Source organism: Dasypus novemcinctus, chromosome X (genome assembly GCF_030445035.2).
Source record: "Dasypus novemcinctus isolate mDasNov1 chromosome X, mDasNov1.1.hap2, whole genome shotgun sequence".
NCBI lineage: Eukaryota > Metazoa > Chordata > Mammalia > Cingulata > Dasypodidae > Dasypus > Dasypus novemcinctus.
Genome location: NC_080704.1, coordinates 186,972,927 through 186,992,732, shown reverse-complemented (window position 1 = coordinate 186,992,732; position 19,806 = coordinate 186,972,927). Strand labels below are relative to the sequence as shown.

The 19,806-nt window shown below is 38.9% G+C and overlaps 1 protein-coding gene across 1 annotated transcript in view; it reads left to right on the top strand.

The window, feature by feature from the left end:
- Positions 1 to 19,806, top strand: part of F8 (coagulation factor VIII) — a 382,001-nt gene that overhangs the window by 155,636 nt on the left and 206,559 nt on the right. Inside the window, exons 5-9 of the mRNA XM_058291449.2 lie at positions 6,121 to 6,189; positions 8,754 to 8,870; positions 11,849 to 12,070; positions 12,563 to 12,824; positions 13,267 to 13,438. Of these exons, the coding sequence (XP_058147432.1) occupies positions 6,121 to 6,189; positions 8,754 to 8,870; positions 11,849 to 12,070; positions 12,563 to 12,824; positions 13,267 to 13,438 (842 nt within the window). The remainder of the gene's footprint in view (positions 1 to 6,120; positions 6,190 to 8,753; positions 8,871 to 11,848; positions 12,071 to 12,562; positions 12,825 to 13,266; positions 13,439 to 19,806) is intronic.

Sequence of the window (19,806 nt, the reverse complement as noted above, 5' to 3'; positions counted from 1 at the left end):
AAACAAGAGAGCAGCCACTAATTAACAATAAAAAGCAGGGGAAGAAAGATGATAAAAAAGGGAAAAAAGAACAAAAAACAAGCAAACAAACCAACACCATGGAAAAACAGCCTTCCCTCTTAGGCCACTAAGAAGTTTCTCAGGCTGCAGATGTTCATCAATAAATTACCCTGCAGCCTGCCCGCTGCAGGTTTTGAACTGGGTTTTAGTGAATAAACTAAGTTAAATTGAAAAAATGAAACTTTTTTAAAGAAAAATAAGAGATCCAAGAGAAACTAATACAAAAAGAATGTCTATAAGTTTCCTGTTCTAATTTACCAGTAAACTGATAATGGATGTCTGATAACCCGGTGGATCTCTTCTCTAAAGAGATCTAGGAATTGAGCCAGGGATCTCATATATTCAGTGTGGGGACTCCTCCACTGAGATCTCCTTGGCTCAGTTAGCCTTTGAGAAAGCTATCAGCCCATGTTCCCTTGAGATGGTTAGATTCTTGGAAGTTGCAAGATTCCTGCTGATTAGGTGTCTTTCTGTCCCCTCCCCCTTTCTTTTCTATTTGCTCTCTCTCCCAAGGCAGCTTGGGGTGACAGTCTGTGTAAGTGGATCCCCCCCTCCTTCTCCTGCTCAGGTTGAGGTCCCTTCCAGGATTCAAAGGGGACCCTGGTGACTGAACTCACTGCAAAGAAAGAAACCACTCTTGACTCTCTTGCAGAACCCTCCTCTTCCCAGGGGACGCTAAATAAAATCTTGAAAGCTTATCGAGGCTTCCTACTGCCCACCTCCTTTAGGGGAGTTGGAATTTTGATAATTTTCAGTGTAGGACTAATATGTTGCCTGTCTTCACCCTCTCCCTGCCCAAGTTCCTCTCTCCCAAGTCAGCTGGGAATCAGGCTGCCTGAGCATATTCCCCTCTTTCCTCTTCCCAAGGCCACCTCAGTGCCAGCTGGAAAGCAAAATGTTCAAAGGGGGCCCAAGTAATCAAACCCACAGAAAGGAAACCCCTCTTCACCTTTCACCAGAACCCTCTTACTCCAAGAGAACACTCCCTCCCACTCAGTGGCTGGTGGGAGTCAGAGAGTTCACAGTGGCTTTTTGCATTGAGGGGGTGCTTAGCCATGCACTGTTTTCCAGACACAGAGAGGTTTTCTTTTGGGCTCTTTACCTCTTTTTCCAGTTCCCTCCGGATCCATGCCCTGAAGCATCATACCTGGTGGGTTCCCAAAATAGCTCACTAGGGAAGGATTTTGCCCCTTATCAGCCATTTTTTTGTGAGAGAGCTTGGGAGTGCCCACCTAAGCTGATGTGATCTTGCTGAAACCCCCTATTTTAATTTTTTTAGCAATGTTTTGCAGTTTTCTGAGTACAGATCCTTTATGCCCTTGGTTAAAATTATTCCTAGATATTTGATTCCATTAGTTATTGTAGGAGTTTGATATGGTTATGAATTCCAAAAATAGATATTGGATTATGTTTGTAATCTGGTCTGTACCTGGGCATGATTAAGTTATGATTAGGGCTTTGATTGGGCCACTTCATTAGGATGTTGAGGGGGACTCACAGATAAAAGACATGGCAAAGAACAGAGTTGAGGGTTTTTGATGTTGGAGTTTGATGCTGAAGCCTTAAACTGGAGCCCTAGGAAGTAAGCACACAGAGAAAAGAGAAGCAAGCCCCAGAAAGAGAGGAACCCTGAGCCTAGGAAGAAGCAAGCCCTGAGAAGGGAGGAACCCTGAGCCCAGGAAGAAACAAGCCTTGGGAAGAGAGGAACCCTGAGCCCAGAAAGAAAGAAGACCTGGGAAGAGAGGAATCCAGGAAGCCTGAACTCCTGCAGACGTTGGCAGCCATCTTGCTCCAACATGTGAAAATAGATTTTAGTGAGGAAAGTAACTTATCCTTCATGACCTGGTATCTGTAAGCTCCTATCCCAAATAAATATCCTTTATAATGGCCAGCAGATTTCCGGTATTTTGCATCAGCACTCCTTTGGCTCACTAATACATTTATTATTGTAAATTGATTTTTTTCCTGGATTTCCTCCTTAGATTGCTCATTACTAGTGTACAGAAATACTACTGATTTTTGCATGTTAATCTTGAATCTTGCATTTTCCTGAACTTGTTTATTAGCTCTAGTAGCTTTGTTGTAGTCTGTTTTTGTTTTTTGTGTTTTTTTTTGGTATTTTCTAAATATAATATGTAATCTGCAAATAGTGAAAATTTTATTTCTTTCAATCCAATTCAAATACCTTTTATTTCTTTTTCTTGCCTAATTGCACTTCTAGCATAATGTTGAATAATGGTGGTGACATGGGCATCCTTGTCTTGTTACCCATCTCATAGGGAAAGCTTTCACACTTTTGCCATTGCATAAGATCTTGACTGTGAGTTTTTCACATATGACCTTTATCATGTCTTATAAGTTTCATTATATTCCTACATTTTGAAATGCTATTACCAAGAAAGGATGCTGGGCTTTGTCAAATGGCTTTTATGCATTGATGGAGATGATCATGTGGCTGTTCCTTTTCAAAATGTTAATGTGGTGTTTCATGTTAATTGATTTTCTTGTGTTGAACCACCCATGCATACTTAGGATAAAACCTATTTGATCATTGTGTATAATTCTTAATAATCCCTTCTTAACAATCTTCATTTCTACACTCTCCTCCAAGTCTCTTGCCCTGTTCTTTCCTTTCAGACTGCAGCACTCCCTTTAGTGTTTCCTGTAATTCTGGTCTTTGGTAATATTTTCCATCAGTTTTTCTTTGTGAAGACTTTGAACTCACCCTCATTTTTGAAAGACAGTTTTGTCAGATAAAGAATTCTTGGCTGGCAGTTTTTCTCTTTCATTACCTTAAATATATTTACCACTTTCTTCTCACCTCCATGATTTCTGATGACAGGTCAGCACTTAATCTTATTGATTTCCCTTGTATGTGATGCTTTGCTTTTCTCTTGCTGCTTTCAGGATCCTCTATTTAACTCTGATATTTTGGATAATAGGTGTCTCAGATTTATTCTGTTTGGGGTGCATTGTTCTTCTTGGATATTGATATTCATATCTTTCATAAGGGTTGGGAAGTTTTTGGTTATTATTTCCTCAAATATTCTTTCTGCCCCTTTTCCATTCTTTTCTCCTTCTGGGATACCAGTAACACACATATTTGTGCATTTTGCATTGTTATTCAATTCCCTGAGATCTGGTTCCATATTTTCCCATTCCTTTCTCTTTCTGTTCTCCTTTTCAAGTTCAGATGTTTTGCTCTTGGTTTCACCAATTCTCTCTTCAATCAATTCCAATTTGCTGTTATGTGCTGCTAATGTTCTTTTAGTCTCATCCATTGTGTCTTTCATTCCCATAAGATCTGTTACTTTTTTTTGCAGGCCTTCAAATAGTTCTTTATGCTCAACCAGTGTCTTCTTAATATCCTTTATCTCTTTAGTCATATTTTCCTTCAATTCTTTAATTGATTTAGGAGATTTTTGTGATTATCATAGATTAGTTGTCTTAAATCCTTTTTCTCCTCAGGATATTTGGTTTATTCCTTTGGCTGGGTCATCTCTTTCTGTTTCCTAGTATGGCTTGAAAATTTTTGCTGATGTCTAGGCATCTGAATATGTTGGTGAGTTTACTCTGATGGTCAATTTTTCTGTCTTGCCTAGTGGTTTTTATTTCATGGCTATTCTTTAATTTTTGCTTCCACTTATTCTGAGTATTTAAAACTGCCCAACTTAAGTTATGCCAGGCACTCACTAATGGGGCACAGAACCACTCCCAGAGGCTTGGGGCAAGACTCCTAGATGCAGTTTTTCTCCTTACAGTTTACCAGCCAGCCAGCAGATGGTGCTCATTAGTGAACCGTTCTATGACAGTGTTTCTTTCAATCTCTGCTTCCTGGTTCTTCTGGTCTGGCCAGAGCAAGCTATGCTCTCCAAATTCATTGAAGAGAAATCACTCTGCCTTCTGCCACAGCCTCCCTCTTCCCAGGGAAAAAGATGTTTGTTCCCTTCTCAGTTGGCTGCTGTGAGCCACAAGTTTTATCCAGGCTGTTCACCTTGAGGATGTGGGAAGGGTGTCATTCCTGGCCATGGCGGGTTAGATAGTCTTAGTTTTCATCTTGGCTTCTTGTCTGTCTGTTCCTTCCCCTCTTGGGGGTTGCACAGCACTGTCCTGGTCTGCTGACCTCCAAAGCAGCACCTTGGACAGATTTTTGTCCTTCCATCATTGTTTTGGTGAGAGTTAGGTCCTCTTGGCTATTTCAATGCCATCTTTACCTCTAATTTATGTTTGTTTGTTTGTTTGTTTGTTTGTTTGTTTGTTTGTTGGGGCACCAGGACCAGGGATTGAACTCAGGACCTAGAATGTGGAAAGCCAGTGCTCAACCACTGAGCCACAATAACCGCCCAATCTGGTCCTTTTGCTTTTCTTCCTGTTATTTGTTCTTGTTTTCTTTAGGAGGCACCAGGAACTGAACCTGGGACCTTCCACATGGGAAGCAGGTGCTCACTGCTTGAACCACATACACTCCCTCTAAATTGTTTAATCTCATCCATTGTATCTTTCATTCTCATAATTTCTGTTATTTTTCTTCATGTGTTTTCAAATTCTTCTTTATGTTTCATAGTATCCTTTATCTCTTTAACCATACTTTCCATTATCCCTTTGAATTGATTTAAGAGCTTCATTTGGATATCATTGATTAGTCATTTCAAATCTTGGGTCTTGTCTGAAGTTTTTTTTTTTTAAGATTTATTTTATTTCTTTCTCTCCCCTTCCCCCCCCCCACCCCAGTTGTCTGTTCTCTGTGTCCATTTGCTGCGTGCTCTTCTTTGTCTGCTTCTGTTGTTGTCAGCGGCACAGGAATCTGTGTCTCTTTTTTGTTGCATCATCTTGCTGCGTCAGCTCTCCATGTGTATGGCACCATTCTTGGGCAGGCTTCACTTTCTTTCACACTGGGCGGTTCTCCTTATGGGGCGCACTCCTTGTGTGTGGGGCTCCCCCACGCAGGGACACCTCTGCGTGGCAGGGCACTCCTTGTGTGCATCAGCACTGCACGTGGCCCAGCTCCACATGGGTCAAGGAGGCCCAGGGTTTGAACCTCGGGCGTCCCATGTGGTAGACAGACGCCCTATCCATTGGGCCAAGTCCACTTCCCTGAAGTTTAAATTTGATCCTTTCACTGGACCATATCTTCGTTTTTCTTATTATGGCTTATAATTTTTTGCTGATTTCTAGGCATCTGATTATCTTGGTGAGTTTACACTGATGTTCAGTTTCTCTTTCTTGCCTAGGGTTTTATTGCTGATAAGCTTTGTGATATGACTCTTCTTTGATTTTTGGTTCTATTGATTCTAGATCTTTAAAATTGTCCTTGTTTAACTGATCAAAGCAGGGTCAGGAACCCACCAAGAGCGTGCAGACCAATTCCAAAAGACCCTGGGAAGAGGGACAGGAATGACACCAATAACACTCTTCCTCCCCCTTCAAATTCCTGGGGGCATAATTTCCTGGTCCTCCCAGCAGATGGCACTCTTCAGCAAACCTTTCTATCAGTCAAGGAGTAAATATATTTTTTACAACTTCCACTGGGCTGTGTTCAAACAATGCATGTGAGAATCTCTTTTTTGAGCTGGCTAAAACCACGATTCAAATCCAACCAGCATCCCAGACTCACCAATCTGAAACCATGCTTGGCCCCTAGCTGTGCTCTCCCATTTCCCAGGTTGTAAGACCTCTACTACTGCCCTCTCATTTGATGCAGCCATTCACAGGCTATATCAATACTACTTGCCTTGTCATTGGGGGATGGGCACCATTCCCTTCCACAGAAGCTTTTCACCCACAGTTATTGCAGTGTCTTCTCCATCTTGACATCCTACTCCCTCTTGGGTGCTGCATCATACTACCCTGGTCTCCAGAGCCACAGAACAGTTGTTTGGACAGTTTCTGCCTCTCCACTTACTATTTTTTGAAGTGGGTTGAATCCTGCTGCACCGTACACTACCATCTTCACAAAAGACCAGACATTTGTTCTTAGTCTGAAGTAGCTGATGAAATAAGGCCTCCTTATTTCCTATGATGATATTTTGAATAGAATATAAATTTTCTTTTCTTTTTCAGGTAGTCTGACTGAAGAAAAGACAAAGACTGTGCATGAATTTGTACTACTTTTTGCTGTATTTGATGAAGGTTAGTGAGCTGCAATATGAATTTGGGTTCTTGAAAGAAATTAAATATATTAGCTTAATTTGATATTTGAGAATGTGTACTGTTACTGTCCAGGGGAAGCGACTATGGAAAGATCACAAACTACATTACTGTTCAGTAATGAAGGAGATGGGTACGTAAGTAAATAACAAGAAAGAAAAATGCAACCTAAGTTTCATTGGCATCTTTGAGTTAAGAAGACAGAGGAGGATGATGACAGATTGGAGTTATCCCCCTCATTAAATCCATCAGCAAAGTCTTTGGGATCTCCTTTCTAGATAACTTATTTTATCTTCATCTCTTACTAAGTGTGCAGTGTTTGGCAAGTTATATACCCTTTCTGTTTCCTCATATGTAAAATTGAGATAATGATTGTATTAGTCAGCCAAAGGGGTGCTGATGCAAAGTACCAGAAAATCTGTTGGCTTTTATAAAGGGTTTTTATTTGGGGTAAAGGTTACAGTTACAAGGCCCTAAAAAGTCCAACTCAAGGTTGATTTCTCACCAAAATTGGTTGCCATATGTTAAAGCAACGTAGCTGCCAACTGCTGTGAGGGTTCAGCCTTCCTCTCTCTCAGCTCTGGGCTGGCATAGGCTTGTTTCTTTCTGGGCTTTCTCAGTGCTGCAAGCTATCAGGCAAATGGCTCATCTCTCTTCTTGGGCCTGCAGGATCAAAGTGCACTCTTCTTCTGTGTCTGTGGACCTCTCTCTCTCTTTGTCTTCCTATATGTTTTCTTGAGTGAGTGTTCATTTATATAGCCCACCAAAGGGGCAGGGACTTAACCTGAGTTACACCCTACTGATGTGGTTGAATCGTAGCCCTAATCTTGACATAATTTAATCAAAAACATTTCAGCTGAATCTAATAAAATCAAAGGGGATCACACCCAGAGGAACAGATCAACTTACAAACATAATCTCTTTTGGAATTCATAAATAATCTCAAACTCTCACAATAATACTACTTTTATTCATAAGATTGTTGTGATGATTAAATTTAAGATTTCACACAAATGACTTAGAACACTGTGTGACACAGAATAGGCTCTCAAAGGTGTTAGTACTTCTGCCTCTTCCTCCTCCTCCTGATAACAACATCGTAATCTACTTCTCTACTCTCATCCATATACCCCGCCATCTTCTTAACTGAGTCCCCTATCATTTCTCTCCTGACTACTCTTATTGTGTCTCTTCTTGTTCTCTGACACTCCATTATTAGTATAGCAACCAGAGGGAAAGTACTGAAAGGTGAATCTGATCATGTCATTTCAGTCTTTAAAACCCTTTAATAACTTACCCTAACAGTAAAAATGCAAACTTCTTAACACAATGATGCATAATCTATTCCTTGTTTACCTGTCCCTGTGCTCCTTTCCCTGCCATATCTTCCAGGCTCTAGGCATACTAACAATTTATAGCACTCAAACATGTCATGCTTTTTCTTGCATCTAGATCCTCACTTGTATTTTTTCCTCTGCTTGGAAAGCCTTTCTCCTCCTTCATACCAGGTAAGCTTCTTATCCTTTAAGGATGACTCATTTTGCTATTCTCTCCCCCATAAAGCCATCCATTCTTGGTTAGAGGCCTGCTTTATATATATCTACAGCATCTTGTGCTTACTCTTTATCACACTATATCATTATTTTCTACTTTATTTATTTCTTTACTTACTTATTTATTTACTTTGGGGGGTTGAAGTGGCAACTCACTGCAGTTTTTAAAATTTTTATTAATATTTGTATTTGACCACATATCCTTTTCCTTCTGTTCACATCTCTATTATACCACTTTTCACTTTATACTATAATTGTCAATTTATCTGTCTAGTCAAGCTAGATTTTAATTTTCTTGAAGGGAGAGACTCTGTCTTCTCTTTGTTATCAGTTCTCAGTACTCAATACTGCTCAGTAAATATGGGTATGAAAGAATGAACAATAAGTGGATGATAAATGAACTTACAATAATTCCCAGAAGGCTGGGTGTTTCAGAAGGTATCAGCATTAGTTGCCAGTTCTTCACACAAAGTTTACTTCAAGGAGAAGCTGTCCAATAATAATATTTTCAGTGCTTTAGCTCTTATTAATTTCAGAGAGGAAGTTGGAAAACTTTTAGGTTCCAGGGTTTCATTACTACAGGGTAGAATGAAGCAATTAAGACAGGGACTGACCAATAGCCCTTTTCCTAGGATGATTTTCATCTGCTTCCTTTCAAATAAATCAGCTAATAAATAGAATGAAATCCTCATGGCTCAAACTAACTAATATCCTTCCTTCTCCTAGTTAGCATTTACCATTATCCCTTCCCACTGCTATCACAGACAAATTTAGGGAGGGATAATCAGTCTGAGCAAGAAATGTCTGCCTTTGGTGATTGTCTTCTCTCCTCTTACTGATTTTGAAAGGATATGTCATCTGTGCCTACTCTACTGAAAAAATTTCTTAGAATGTGAGCAGTCTTCACCCCATGGGAGGGAGGGAAGGAGAGAGGGAGAATCATTCGTGAGACAGACATTTACCTGGTTCTATCTTTGCCTCCTCTCTTGTTAGGGAAAAGTTGGCATTCAGAAGCAAATGTCTCCTTGACACAGTCTATGGATTCTACACCTGCTTGGTCCTGGCCTAAAATGCATACAGTCAATGGCTATGTAAATAGGTCTCTGCCAGGTATGTACATGCTTGCACAAAAATCCTTAGGTTTCTGAACTTACTGCCCAAAACTCTCTTCTCTGGTTCTCCTCAGACCCTGAACCCCAGAGAAAAGCCCACGGAATTCTGGCTTCTGGGGGTCTTAAAATATAGTGGCAGATCACTCTTCCAATTACCTAAGAATGATATTTCTTTTTTATTTTGCTTAACTATGAGTGGGAAACCAAGTATGACCAGATATTTAAGAAAAACTTGAAATAAGAAAGAGATATGCAAAGACATACAAAGAAAAAATAAACTCAGAAGAGATATAATACTTAGAAAAGAACATGTTAAAAACTATAATTAGTATTTTAATAAATATTCAAGATATTGCATAAGCCAATAACAGGCTTCTATGAAAAGAAACATTTAAAATAAGAGCACATTAATAGAAATTAGAAATATGATTGTGAAAATACAAACTCAACAGAAGATAGGAAGATAAAATGGAAAAAATCTTCTAGAAAGTAAAAAAAAATGAAGAGATTGAGAATATATTTTAAAACAGATCTATTTTAAAAGAATCATATAAAAAATAATAAAAAGAATCAAAGAAATGATAAAAGAAAAATGTTAAAAATTAAGAGATATGAGTGTTCATACTGAAAGTACCCAGTAGACTGAGTTTTTTTAAAAGGCCTCCAAAAATTATCATTGTGAAATTTCAGAGCAGAAAGAATAAAGCCAAGATACTTTCCCTTGGGAGTAAGAGATCATGTTCAAATGAATGGTAAATATACTGACACTATAATGTAGCTATACCTTAAAATTTCTGAGGGAAAAATATTTTCAATCTGTGATTCACAGCCAAACTATGAATCAGCTTTGTGAGAAGAATAAAAACATTTTCAGGAATGAGAGACTTTAAAAGGCTCTGAATATTCACTATAGTAAAAGCAGTAAGTAAACCTAGAAAGAGGAAATTGAGACATCTAAAAACCAAATAGAATAAGGAAGGAGGTATACTTTCTTCTTAATTCTTTCCTGCATTTCCCAATAATTCTATAATGAATATGTATAAATTTTAGACTTAGAAAAGAAATTAACTTACAAAGCATGTAAGTCCCTGCTCTTGCAGAGTTTATAGTATAATGCAGAGACAGATAGTAGTCAGGTAATCAAGTAATCATAATAGTCACAATACATGCAAAATTAAAAACTGAGAATTCCTTTGAAGGAAAATTACGTAATTACATGTAAGCATAAAATAAAGGTTCCTGACCTATACTGGAGAGACAGAGAAGGCTTCCCTGAGGATGCCACTTGAACTGAACTCTATAATAGGATCAGAACAGAGAAAGCCATGATGGGAGATGAAGCTGGAGAGATACCAAGGACAAAACCAAATTCAGAGCATTTTAGGCCTTGATAGGGTGTTTTGACCTTATTCTAAGAGGAATGGCAGCCACTGAAGGGTGTTAGGCTAGAATCAGATCTGAACTGCAAATAAGTTTCACCAGTTTCCTTGTAAGTGAAGGACTTGAAAGGGAGTATGACCAGATGTGAGGAGACTTGAAAAGAAGCTATTTCAGTGGTTTAGACAAGAGATAATGGTAGCTTGGGTTAAGATGGTGGTGGTAGTAATGATGGTGAAAAATAAATATATTTAAAAGCTTCAGGAGTCAAAATAAGAGGCAGCTGTGGCCTGGTAGTTAGTGTGGGATCTAAACTTACAGCTACTTGGGTTCAATACTGAGCAAGTTAGGGAAACGGACTTTGGCCCAGTGGTTGGGGCGTCCATCTGCCACATGGGAGGTCCGAGGTTCAAGCCCCGGGCCTCCTTGACCCGTGTGGAGCTGGCCCATGCGCAGTGCTGATGCACGCAAGGAGTGCCGTGCTGCAACACAGGGGTGTCCACCGCGTAGGGGAGCCCCACGCGCAAGGAGTGCACCCATAAGGAGAGCCGCCCAGCGCGAAGGAGGGAGCAGCCTGCCGAGGAATGGCGCCGCCCACACTTCCCGTGCCGCTGACGACAACAGAAGCGGACAAAGAAACAAGACGCAGCAAAAAGACACAGAAAACAGACAACCGGGGGAGGGGAGGGGAATTAAATAAATAAAAATAAATCTTTAAAAAAAAATACTGAGCAAGTTAATTAACCTCTCTGGGCATCTGTTTCCTCTCCTTTAAGAAGGATAATAGTTTTTTCGTTCATAGGGCTATTGTGAGGAATGAATGAGTTAAAACTTGTAAAATACTTTGGACAGTGTTTGACACAAAACAAGTGCTCAGCTAATAGTAAATATGAGCTGTGATTAATGATGGTGCCACGATTAATGTTGGAATGGATATGGGAAGTGAGAGTGATTTTAAAGATAACTCTCATTCACATAACAAAGCAAGATTTTGCCTGTGGGAGAGGATGAGGTGATGAAGATCACAAATTTCATTTTAGACACATGGGTTTTATGAGATATCCAGGTGGAGATGTTGAGGGGTAGTCGGCTATATGAATCTGGAGTTCAGGGGGAAGTCTGAAATAAGAGAGTTATCAGGCTATGGATGACCATTAACACCATGAGAATGAGTGAGATTTTGAAGGGAGAAAATATTGATTGAAAAGAGTTTAAGGCCCAGGTTTGAGCTCTGAGATGCTCCATCATTGAATGGATGGGCAGAGAAGAAGGGGTCAGCAAAGAGACTGAAAAAGGAGCAGGCTGAGAAATAAGGAAACAAAACCCAAAGAGGTGTTGGCACAGAAGCAATTGAGGAGTTTCCAGAAGGAATGAATAATCAACATGTCCAGATGGAGGTCAAAATTTTCCGTTGTAATTAGCAGCATGACAGTCTTTTGTCACCTTGGCAAGAGCTATTGGTTTGTCAGTGCCCCCAATGTCCTTGGAAAGTTTGTTTCCAAGATGTTTAAGGTCAGTTTGTCCATCATGTCCAAGCAAGTGTTTTCCATTTCAAATTATCTACTTCTTAGCCATAGCTCTCTTATTTCTAATATACAGGTCTGATTGGATGCCACAAGAAAGTAGTCTATTGGCATGTGATTGGAATGGGCACCACCCCTGAAGTACACTCAGTTTTCCTTGAAGGCCACACATTTCTTGTGAGAAACCATCGCCAGGCCTTCTTGGAGATCTCACCGATAACTTTCCTTACTGCTCAGACACTCTTGATGGACCTTGGCCAGTTTCTACTGTTTTGTCATATCTCTTCACACCAACATGGTAATATCTATGGATCTTAAAAATGAGAATTCTAACTATCCAACTCCACTTTTAATGAAATTTATTAAGTAGTGTACAGAAATATAATGAATTGTACCAAGTGGCATTATAGAGTTAGAATTATGTCAGTCAGCAAGTGAAATATCCCAGTTCTTAGCTTTCAGAGTAAAGATTTTACCTTGAATGCGAGAGGGATTTGAGTATTAGTAGTATTAGTTAATTCTTAGTTAAATGTCTATGATAGAGGGAGGGGAGGTGGTTTAGGATAAATGAGGTAGGGGAAATGAGGAGAACAGTATGTCATTGATTCTCCAGCCTGATTGCATTAACTAGGCATCAGTACTATGGAGAGAGGAACTACAGATTGTAGCGGAAGAGATGTTTTATGAGCAATTTAAGGAGAGGACCTTGAATTTGTGATAAGAGAGAAGGAAGTCATAGAAGTTAAAAGTCTTGTAGAAATCTGACATTGTTTGGTTTGTCTGACTCCAGATGGCATGGAAGCTTATGTCAAGGTAGATAGCTGCCCAGAGGAACCCCAAGTTCGGATGAAAAATAATGAAGAAGAGGAAGATTATGATGATGATCTCTATGATCCTGACATGGACATGCTCAGGTTTGATGATGACAACTCTCCTTCCTTTATCCCAATTCGCTCAGTAGCCAAGAAGCATCCTAAAACTTGGGTCCATTTTATTGCTGCTGAGGAAGAAGTCTGGGACTATGCTCCTGCAACCCTCACCCCCACTGACAAGTAAGCACCTTTTTTCTTGTCACTCTCTCCCAGGCTCAAAGGTTTTTTTTCTGGTTATTCAAAACAACAAATCCTTAAGCCATATTTAGGGTTAGGTACAGGTATGGAATCATATGGCAGGGGCATTAAAATGTACAGAAATGTATGTAGCTAAACATTAGGAATGAAATCCAATGGATGTGTCATGATGATGGGAACGAGTGTTGTTGGGGGGGGGAGAGGGGGGGTGGGGGGGTGGGGTTGAATGGGACCTCACATATATATTTTTAATATAATATTATTACAAAGTCAATTAAAAAAAACACATTAGGAATGCTTTTATTTTTACTTGCTTGTTAACTTGCTTAAATCACGCCAGCTGTTTTAGAGTTGGTTTTTCAGCCAGCTGCCCTTTATCTAGAATTTTCCATTCCAACTTTCCATCATTTTGTCTTTCATACAGAAGTTATAAAAGTCAATATTTGAACAATGGTCCTCAACGAATTGGTAGGAAGTACAAAAAGGTCCGATTTATGGCATACACAAATGAAACCTTTAAGACTCGTAAAACTATTCAGTATGAATCAGGAATCTTGGGACCTTTACTTTATGGAGAAGTTGGCGACACACTGTTGGTAAGTAAAGGAAAACATAAGAAGATGGGTAAGAAGAAAAAGACTGGAAGATTTTGAAATTTTAAAATACTTCATAATTCTTCCTTGTTTCCAATGGGCATGATCTTTTTTTATCCATTCTACTAATCTGGGCATGATCTCTTAAAATGTATAACTATTACACAAAACACAATTATGACTGTAAAAACTATGCGTTTATACAGTAAAAATTTAATATCACCCATCAAACCTATAATTTTTTTAAATACTCACAACATAGGCCTTGATGTATATCCTTCTAGAAATTTTTTCATTAATTATATAGTACAGGAGTCAGCAAACTATTGTGTTAGTCGCATTTGGCTCATGGACTGTTTTTTTTGACAATCTGTGAGCTTAAAATGGATTTATTAGTCAGGCTTATTTTGGGAAACAGAATCAACAGGAGATATCTGCAAATAGTATGAGATTTATAAGATTCTTTCACATGAGCTTGGGGATGACAAGTCCAGGTTCTGCAGGCAGGCAGCAAACCAGGGACTCAGATGAAAGTTCAATGAAGGTCCTTGATGAGTTTCCGGAAGAAGTTGACTGTCCAAAGACAAGCTGAGAAAATCCCTCTGAATGCTGAAATCACTCTCCCTTTTAAAGCATTCAGTCATTGTTGAAGCAATCTTCCTGGTTGACCATAGAAGTAATCTGCCATCTATTCAGTAAACTCACTGATGGCTAAAGCTCATAATTGTCCTTGTATTACAATTAGCCCAGTCTTGCTTGACCGAACAACTGGGCACAATTACCTGGCTGAGTTGACACATTAACCTAGCCATCACAATGGGTTTTATCTTTTTAAAGGGTTGCAAAGAAAAGGACAAGGAGAAGGGGAAGACAATAAGGGGAGAAAGGGAGAATGGAAGAAGAGGAAGGAGAAAGGGAATATGGGACAGAGACCAGATACAGTTTGCAAAGTCTAGAGTATTAGCTCTCTGGTTCTTTTCAGAAAAATATTTGCTACCCCTTAATGTAGTGTATTATGAAAGCTTAAGCTGCAAGTAACAATACTCAATAAAAAATTACTTAAATATATGAGGGTGTTTTTTTTCCCAAAGAAAGATAGATAGATGGTTGGTTATATCAGTTTTATCTGTTCAAGGAAGGGTGCTGGTTCTTATATGTGGAGTTTTGTTAGACACTGACACACTTATGTACCAATCTGTGCTTCAAACAAGGTTCTGTACCCATTTTTATCCCAATCAAGTGTATATGAGAGTACCCCTTCCTCCACATTATTGTCAACAAAACCATCAGAAAATGTTTCTAATTTGATGAACAAAAAATGTATCTGTTGTTTTCTTTTGTATTTGCCTGATTAGTAGTGAAATTGCATATCTTTTCATGTTTGTCACTCTCTTTCTGAATTACCTACGTGTAAATTTTGACCAGTCTTCTATTAGAGTAGTCATCTTTTTCGTGTGTATTTGCACAAAGCCTTTAGACATTATGTATCCTGGCACATCATTATTTTTCTTTAAAATCCTTTTCTTTTTTTTTCTCTCCCTCTATTTTTATTAAAATGTTACATTCAAAAAATGTAAGAGGTCCCCATATACCCCCTCTCCCACTCACCCCACTCCTCCCAAATCAACAACCTCTTTCATCATCATGGGACATTCATTGCATTTGGTGAATACATTTTGGAGCACTGCTGCACCGCATGGATACTGGTTTACATATAGTTTACATTCTCCCCAAGTACATTCAGTGGGTCATGGCAGGCCATACAATGTCCAGCAACTGTCCCTGCAGTACCACCCAGGACAACTCCAAGTCCTGTAAATGCCCCCCCATCACATCTCTTCTTCCCTCAGCTACCCTAAGCAGCTACTGTGGCCACTGTCTCCACATCAATGCTACAATTTCTTCCATTACTAACCACAATAGTTCCATAGTAGAATATCAGTAAGTCCACTCTAATCCATTTACTATTCCTCCATCCTGTGGACCCTGGGATGGTTATGTCCACTCCACCTCTATATCGAGAGGAGGCTTAGATTCCACATGGCTGATGGATACGATTCTCCTGCTTGCTGTTGTAGGCACTCTTGGCTCCCTGGTGTGGTGGTTAATCTTCTTCACCTCCCTGTTAGCTGGCTGGGTTAAGTCTAATAAACCAGAGTGTAGGAGCTGAAGTCTGTTGAGGCTCAGAGCCTGGCTATCATATGGTCAGTCCAGAGATTCAGATCCCCTGGGTATATATTATACCCCAGCACCAACTACAATTCTGGGAAAGTAACAGGAAAGGCTTGTGAAAAGAGATCACATCTGAGTCCAGCTCCATCACACAGAAAAGCCAACTCCAAGGAAGGGCCAACTGACATGGCACTGAACTCCATCTGCCATGACCATAAAACCTGTGGGTCTCTGTAACCCTCAGAAGAACCAATACCTGAGGTTGTATCTACTTTATCTGTCTCTGGGACTCTGCTCAGGTGTGCATAAGGGCAACCCCTCTGATAACATCCCGGCTCTTTTTTTAGAGACTCATAGCCATATAAACTCATTTGCCCTTTCCATTCCCCCCCTTGATTTAGGTCAAAAAGCATTTTTATTTTTGTTTTTATTTTTTAAAGATTTTATTTATTTATTTATTTCTCTCCCCATCCCCACCCCACCCCACCCCCCCCCGGTTGTCTGTTCTCTGTGTCTATTTGCTGCATCTTCTTTGTCCGTTTCTGTTGTTGTCAGCGGCATGGGAATATGTGTTTCTTTTTTTTTTTTTTTTTGCATCATCTTGTGTCAGTTCTTCATGTGTGCGGCACCATTCCTGGGCAGGCTACACTTTCTTTCTCGCTGGGTGGCTCTCCTTACAGGGTGCACTCTATGCCTGTGGGGCTCCCCTACGCGGGGGACACCCCAGCGTGGCATGGCACTCCTTGTGCGCATGAGCACTGCATGTGGGCCAGCTCCACACAGGTCAAGGAGGCCTCTGGGGTTTGAGCAACAGACCTCCCATGTGGTAGATGGACACCCTAACCACTGGGCCAAGTCCACCACCAAAAAAAAGCATTTTTAACTACTGTTATTATATGTAGACAGAGATATTCTGCTGGTCTGACTTAAACCTTTTATTCAAGGTCGTTTTCTAGTTACATCATCAGCTGGTACTTGGTAGTAATCCCTCGGCACCAGGGAGGCTCATCCCCAGGAGTCATGTCCCATGCTGGGGGGAAGGCAATAAATTTACATGCTGAGTTTGGCTTTGAGACTGGCCACATTTGAGCAACACAGAAGCTCTCAGGAGGTAACTCTTAGGCACACTGCTGCTCTAGGCCTTGTTCTTATTTCAGGTGCACAGGCTCACAAGCATAGTCATTAGTATCAGGCGCTCATTGTTGGACCTTCATTCTTTTTTGGTCTTTGTTGTTGCACTTGGGAGATTGTTGCTGTTCCTTTAGGGACTGTGGTAGAGCTCCCCTGGCTAGGAACTCAGCACTCCCTCATTTGTTGTTTTGAATTGTTTCCACTATGAAAATATCCAGACATTTTTATGTACCCTGGATATATGCCCTGTAGAACTCCCTGCAACCATGTGTCCCCTGTCAATAACATCCCACACCAGTATTCCTCCGCTACCATTTTTGAACTTCTCTGTGATCCAAAACTACCTGAAAAGTGAAGCCCAATATATTGTCAGGTTCCCTTACTAGTAAAATGGAATATAGTAATGAGTTTAAAGGTTAGATATAGAATACATATTAATTTGGAAAAATTCTACATCCTATCTTTTTCTTTTCTTTCTTCTAAGTATTAAGCTTATCTTCACAAGAGTTTTAGATCACAGTAATTCATATATATAATATACAGTACTCCCACATATCCAATATAAAACCTTTTCCCTTCCACAGCAATAATCTTTTAGCATATTCATACCATATTTACTGAAACTGATGTACAGATATTGAGACAATAGCTTTCAAACAAGGTAACATTTGTGCTTACATTGTGGTTTATATTTTAGACTATACAATTTTCTAAATTTTTAGTTATCTTATGTTTTACATTGTGGTTTACATTTTAGCCTATCAGCCCCTATATATTTTTGGTGTAATTTTACATGTCGGAAGAAATAATACTGTCTTTATTTGCAGATGACATGATCTTGTGTGTAGAAAGTTATAAGGAATCCATGAAAAAACTATTAGAATGAATAAACAACTTCAGCAAGCTTGAAGGGTATAAGAATACTAAAAAATAAGTTGTATTTCTATACACTAGCAATGGACAATCTGAAAATAAAATTAAGAAAACAGTTTCATTCACAATAACATAAAAAAGAATAAAATAACTTGGAACAAATTTAACAAAAAAGTGAAAAATGTGTACTAAAAACTATTAATCATTGTTGCAATAATTTAAAGAAGATCTGAAATATAAAGAGATGTATTATGTTCATGGATTGGAAGAGTTAATTATCGTTCTCCCCAAATTTATCTATAGATTCAATATAATCCCTATTGAAATCCCATCTGCCTTTTTTGAAAGAAATTGATAAGCTGATCCTAAAATTCATATGGAAATATAAGGGCCCTACAATATCTAGAACTATCTTGAAAAAGAAGAACAAAAGTGGAAAACATACAATTCCAGATTTCAAAACTTACTACAAAGTCACAGTAATCAAGGAAGTATGGTACTGACATAGGATAGATGTATAGAGGAATGGAATATATTTGAGAATCCAGAAATAAACCTACACATTTATGGCCAACTGATTTTTTACAAGGATGCAAAGATCATTCAATGGAGGAAAGACTAGTTTTTTTTTTCAGCAAATGTTGCTGGGGCAACTGGATGTCCACATGCATAAAAATGAATTTTGACCATTCCTTACAACATACACAAACATTAACTAAAAATGGACCAAACACATAAACGTAAGAGTTAAAACTATAAAACTCTAAGAGGAAAACATAGGAGTAAATCTTGTGACCCTGGGTTAGACAATAGCTTCTTAGATATGACACCAACAGCAACAAGCAAGAAAAGAATAAATAGATAAATTGGACTATGGGAAAAAAAATGGTCCTCAAAGAATACCAACAAGAATGTGAAAAGGAAGCCCACATAATGGGAGAAAATATTTCAAATCATATATTTGATAAGGGTCTAGTATTAAGAATATATAAAGAACTCTTACAACTCAATAATGAAGAGACAAATAGCCCAATTAAAAATATGCAAAGGATTTATATAGCCATTTCTCCAAAGATGATATAGAAATGTCCAATAAGCACACAAAAAGATGCTCAGCGCCATTAGCTATTAGGTAAATGCAAATCCAAACCACATGAGATACACTTCACACCCACCAGGATGGCTAGACTCAACAATATAGATAATAATAAGTGTTTGCAAGGAGGCAGAGAAATTAGAACCTTGTAATTTCTGGTGGAAATATAAAATGGTGCAGCCACTTTGGAAAACAGTTTGACTATTTCTGAAATGTTAAAAATGGAATTAGCGTGTGATCCAACTATTCCACTCCTAGGCATATAGCTAAAAGAAATGAAAACATACATCCACACAAAGGTTCATAGTAGCCCCAAACTGAAAACAATTCAAATGTTCATCAATTAGTGAGTGGATAAACAAAATGTGATATATCCACATAATGGAATACTATTCAGCAACTAAACAAACTAATCATATATGGTACAACATGGATGTAGCTCAAAAACATGCTAAGTTAAAGAAGTTAGGCAAAAAAGACTTACATGTCTTTTTACATGATTTAATTTATATGAAATTTCTAGAAAAGGCCAATTTGCAGAGCAGAAAGCATATTAGTGGTTGCTAGGGCCTGGGGGTGGGAGCAGGGATTGACTGCCACTCAACATGAAGGATCATTTTGGGGTGATGGAAATGTTCTAATTGTGGATTGTGGAGATGATTGAACAACCCTATACATTTTCCAAAAATATTTCTATTGTACATTTAAATTGGGTGAATTTTATGGTTTGTAAATTATAACGTAATAAATATATTTTTAAAACAGAAAATCAGAGAGATAAAACATTGCATTTAAAGCTATGAGTATTAAACTATTGTTACTATTACTATTCACCTAACTATCTCAATATGTAGTAGTTGAAATAATAGCCATTTTACTATGCTCGCAGATTATGTTGTCTTGAATTCAGACAGGGCTCAATTGGGCAATTCTTTATCTCTTGGTCATTGACTGACTGAGGTCAATCAGCTGGTAATGGGCTGATCTAAAGGTATCAAGACAGTTTCACTACATGTCTGGCACCTGAATGGGGATAACTCAAAGACTAAACTGGTTAGAGCACCCACATTTGGTCTGTCCATGCGGCCTGCCTTTCTCA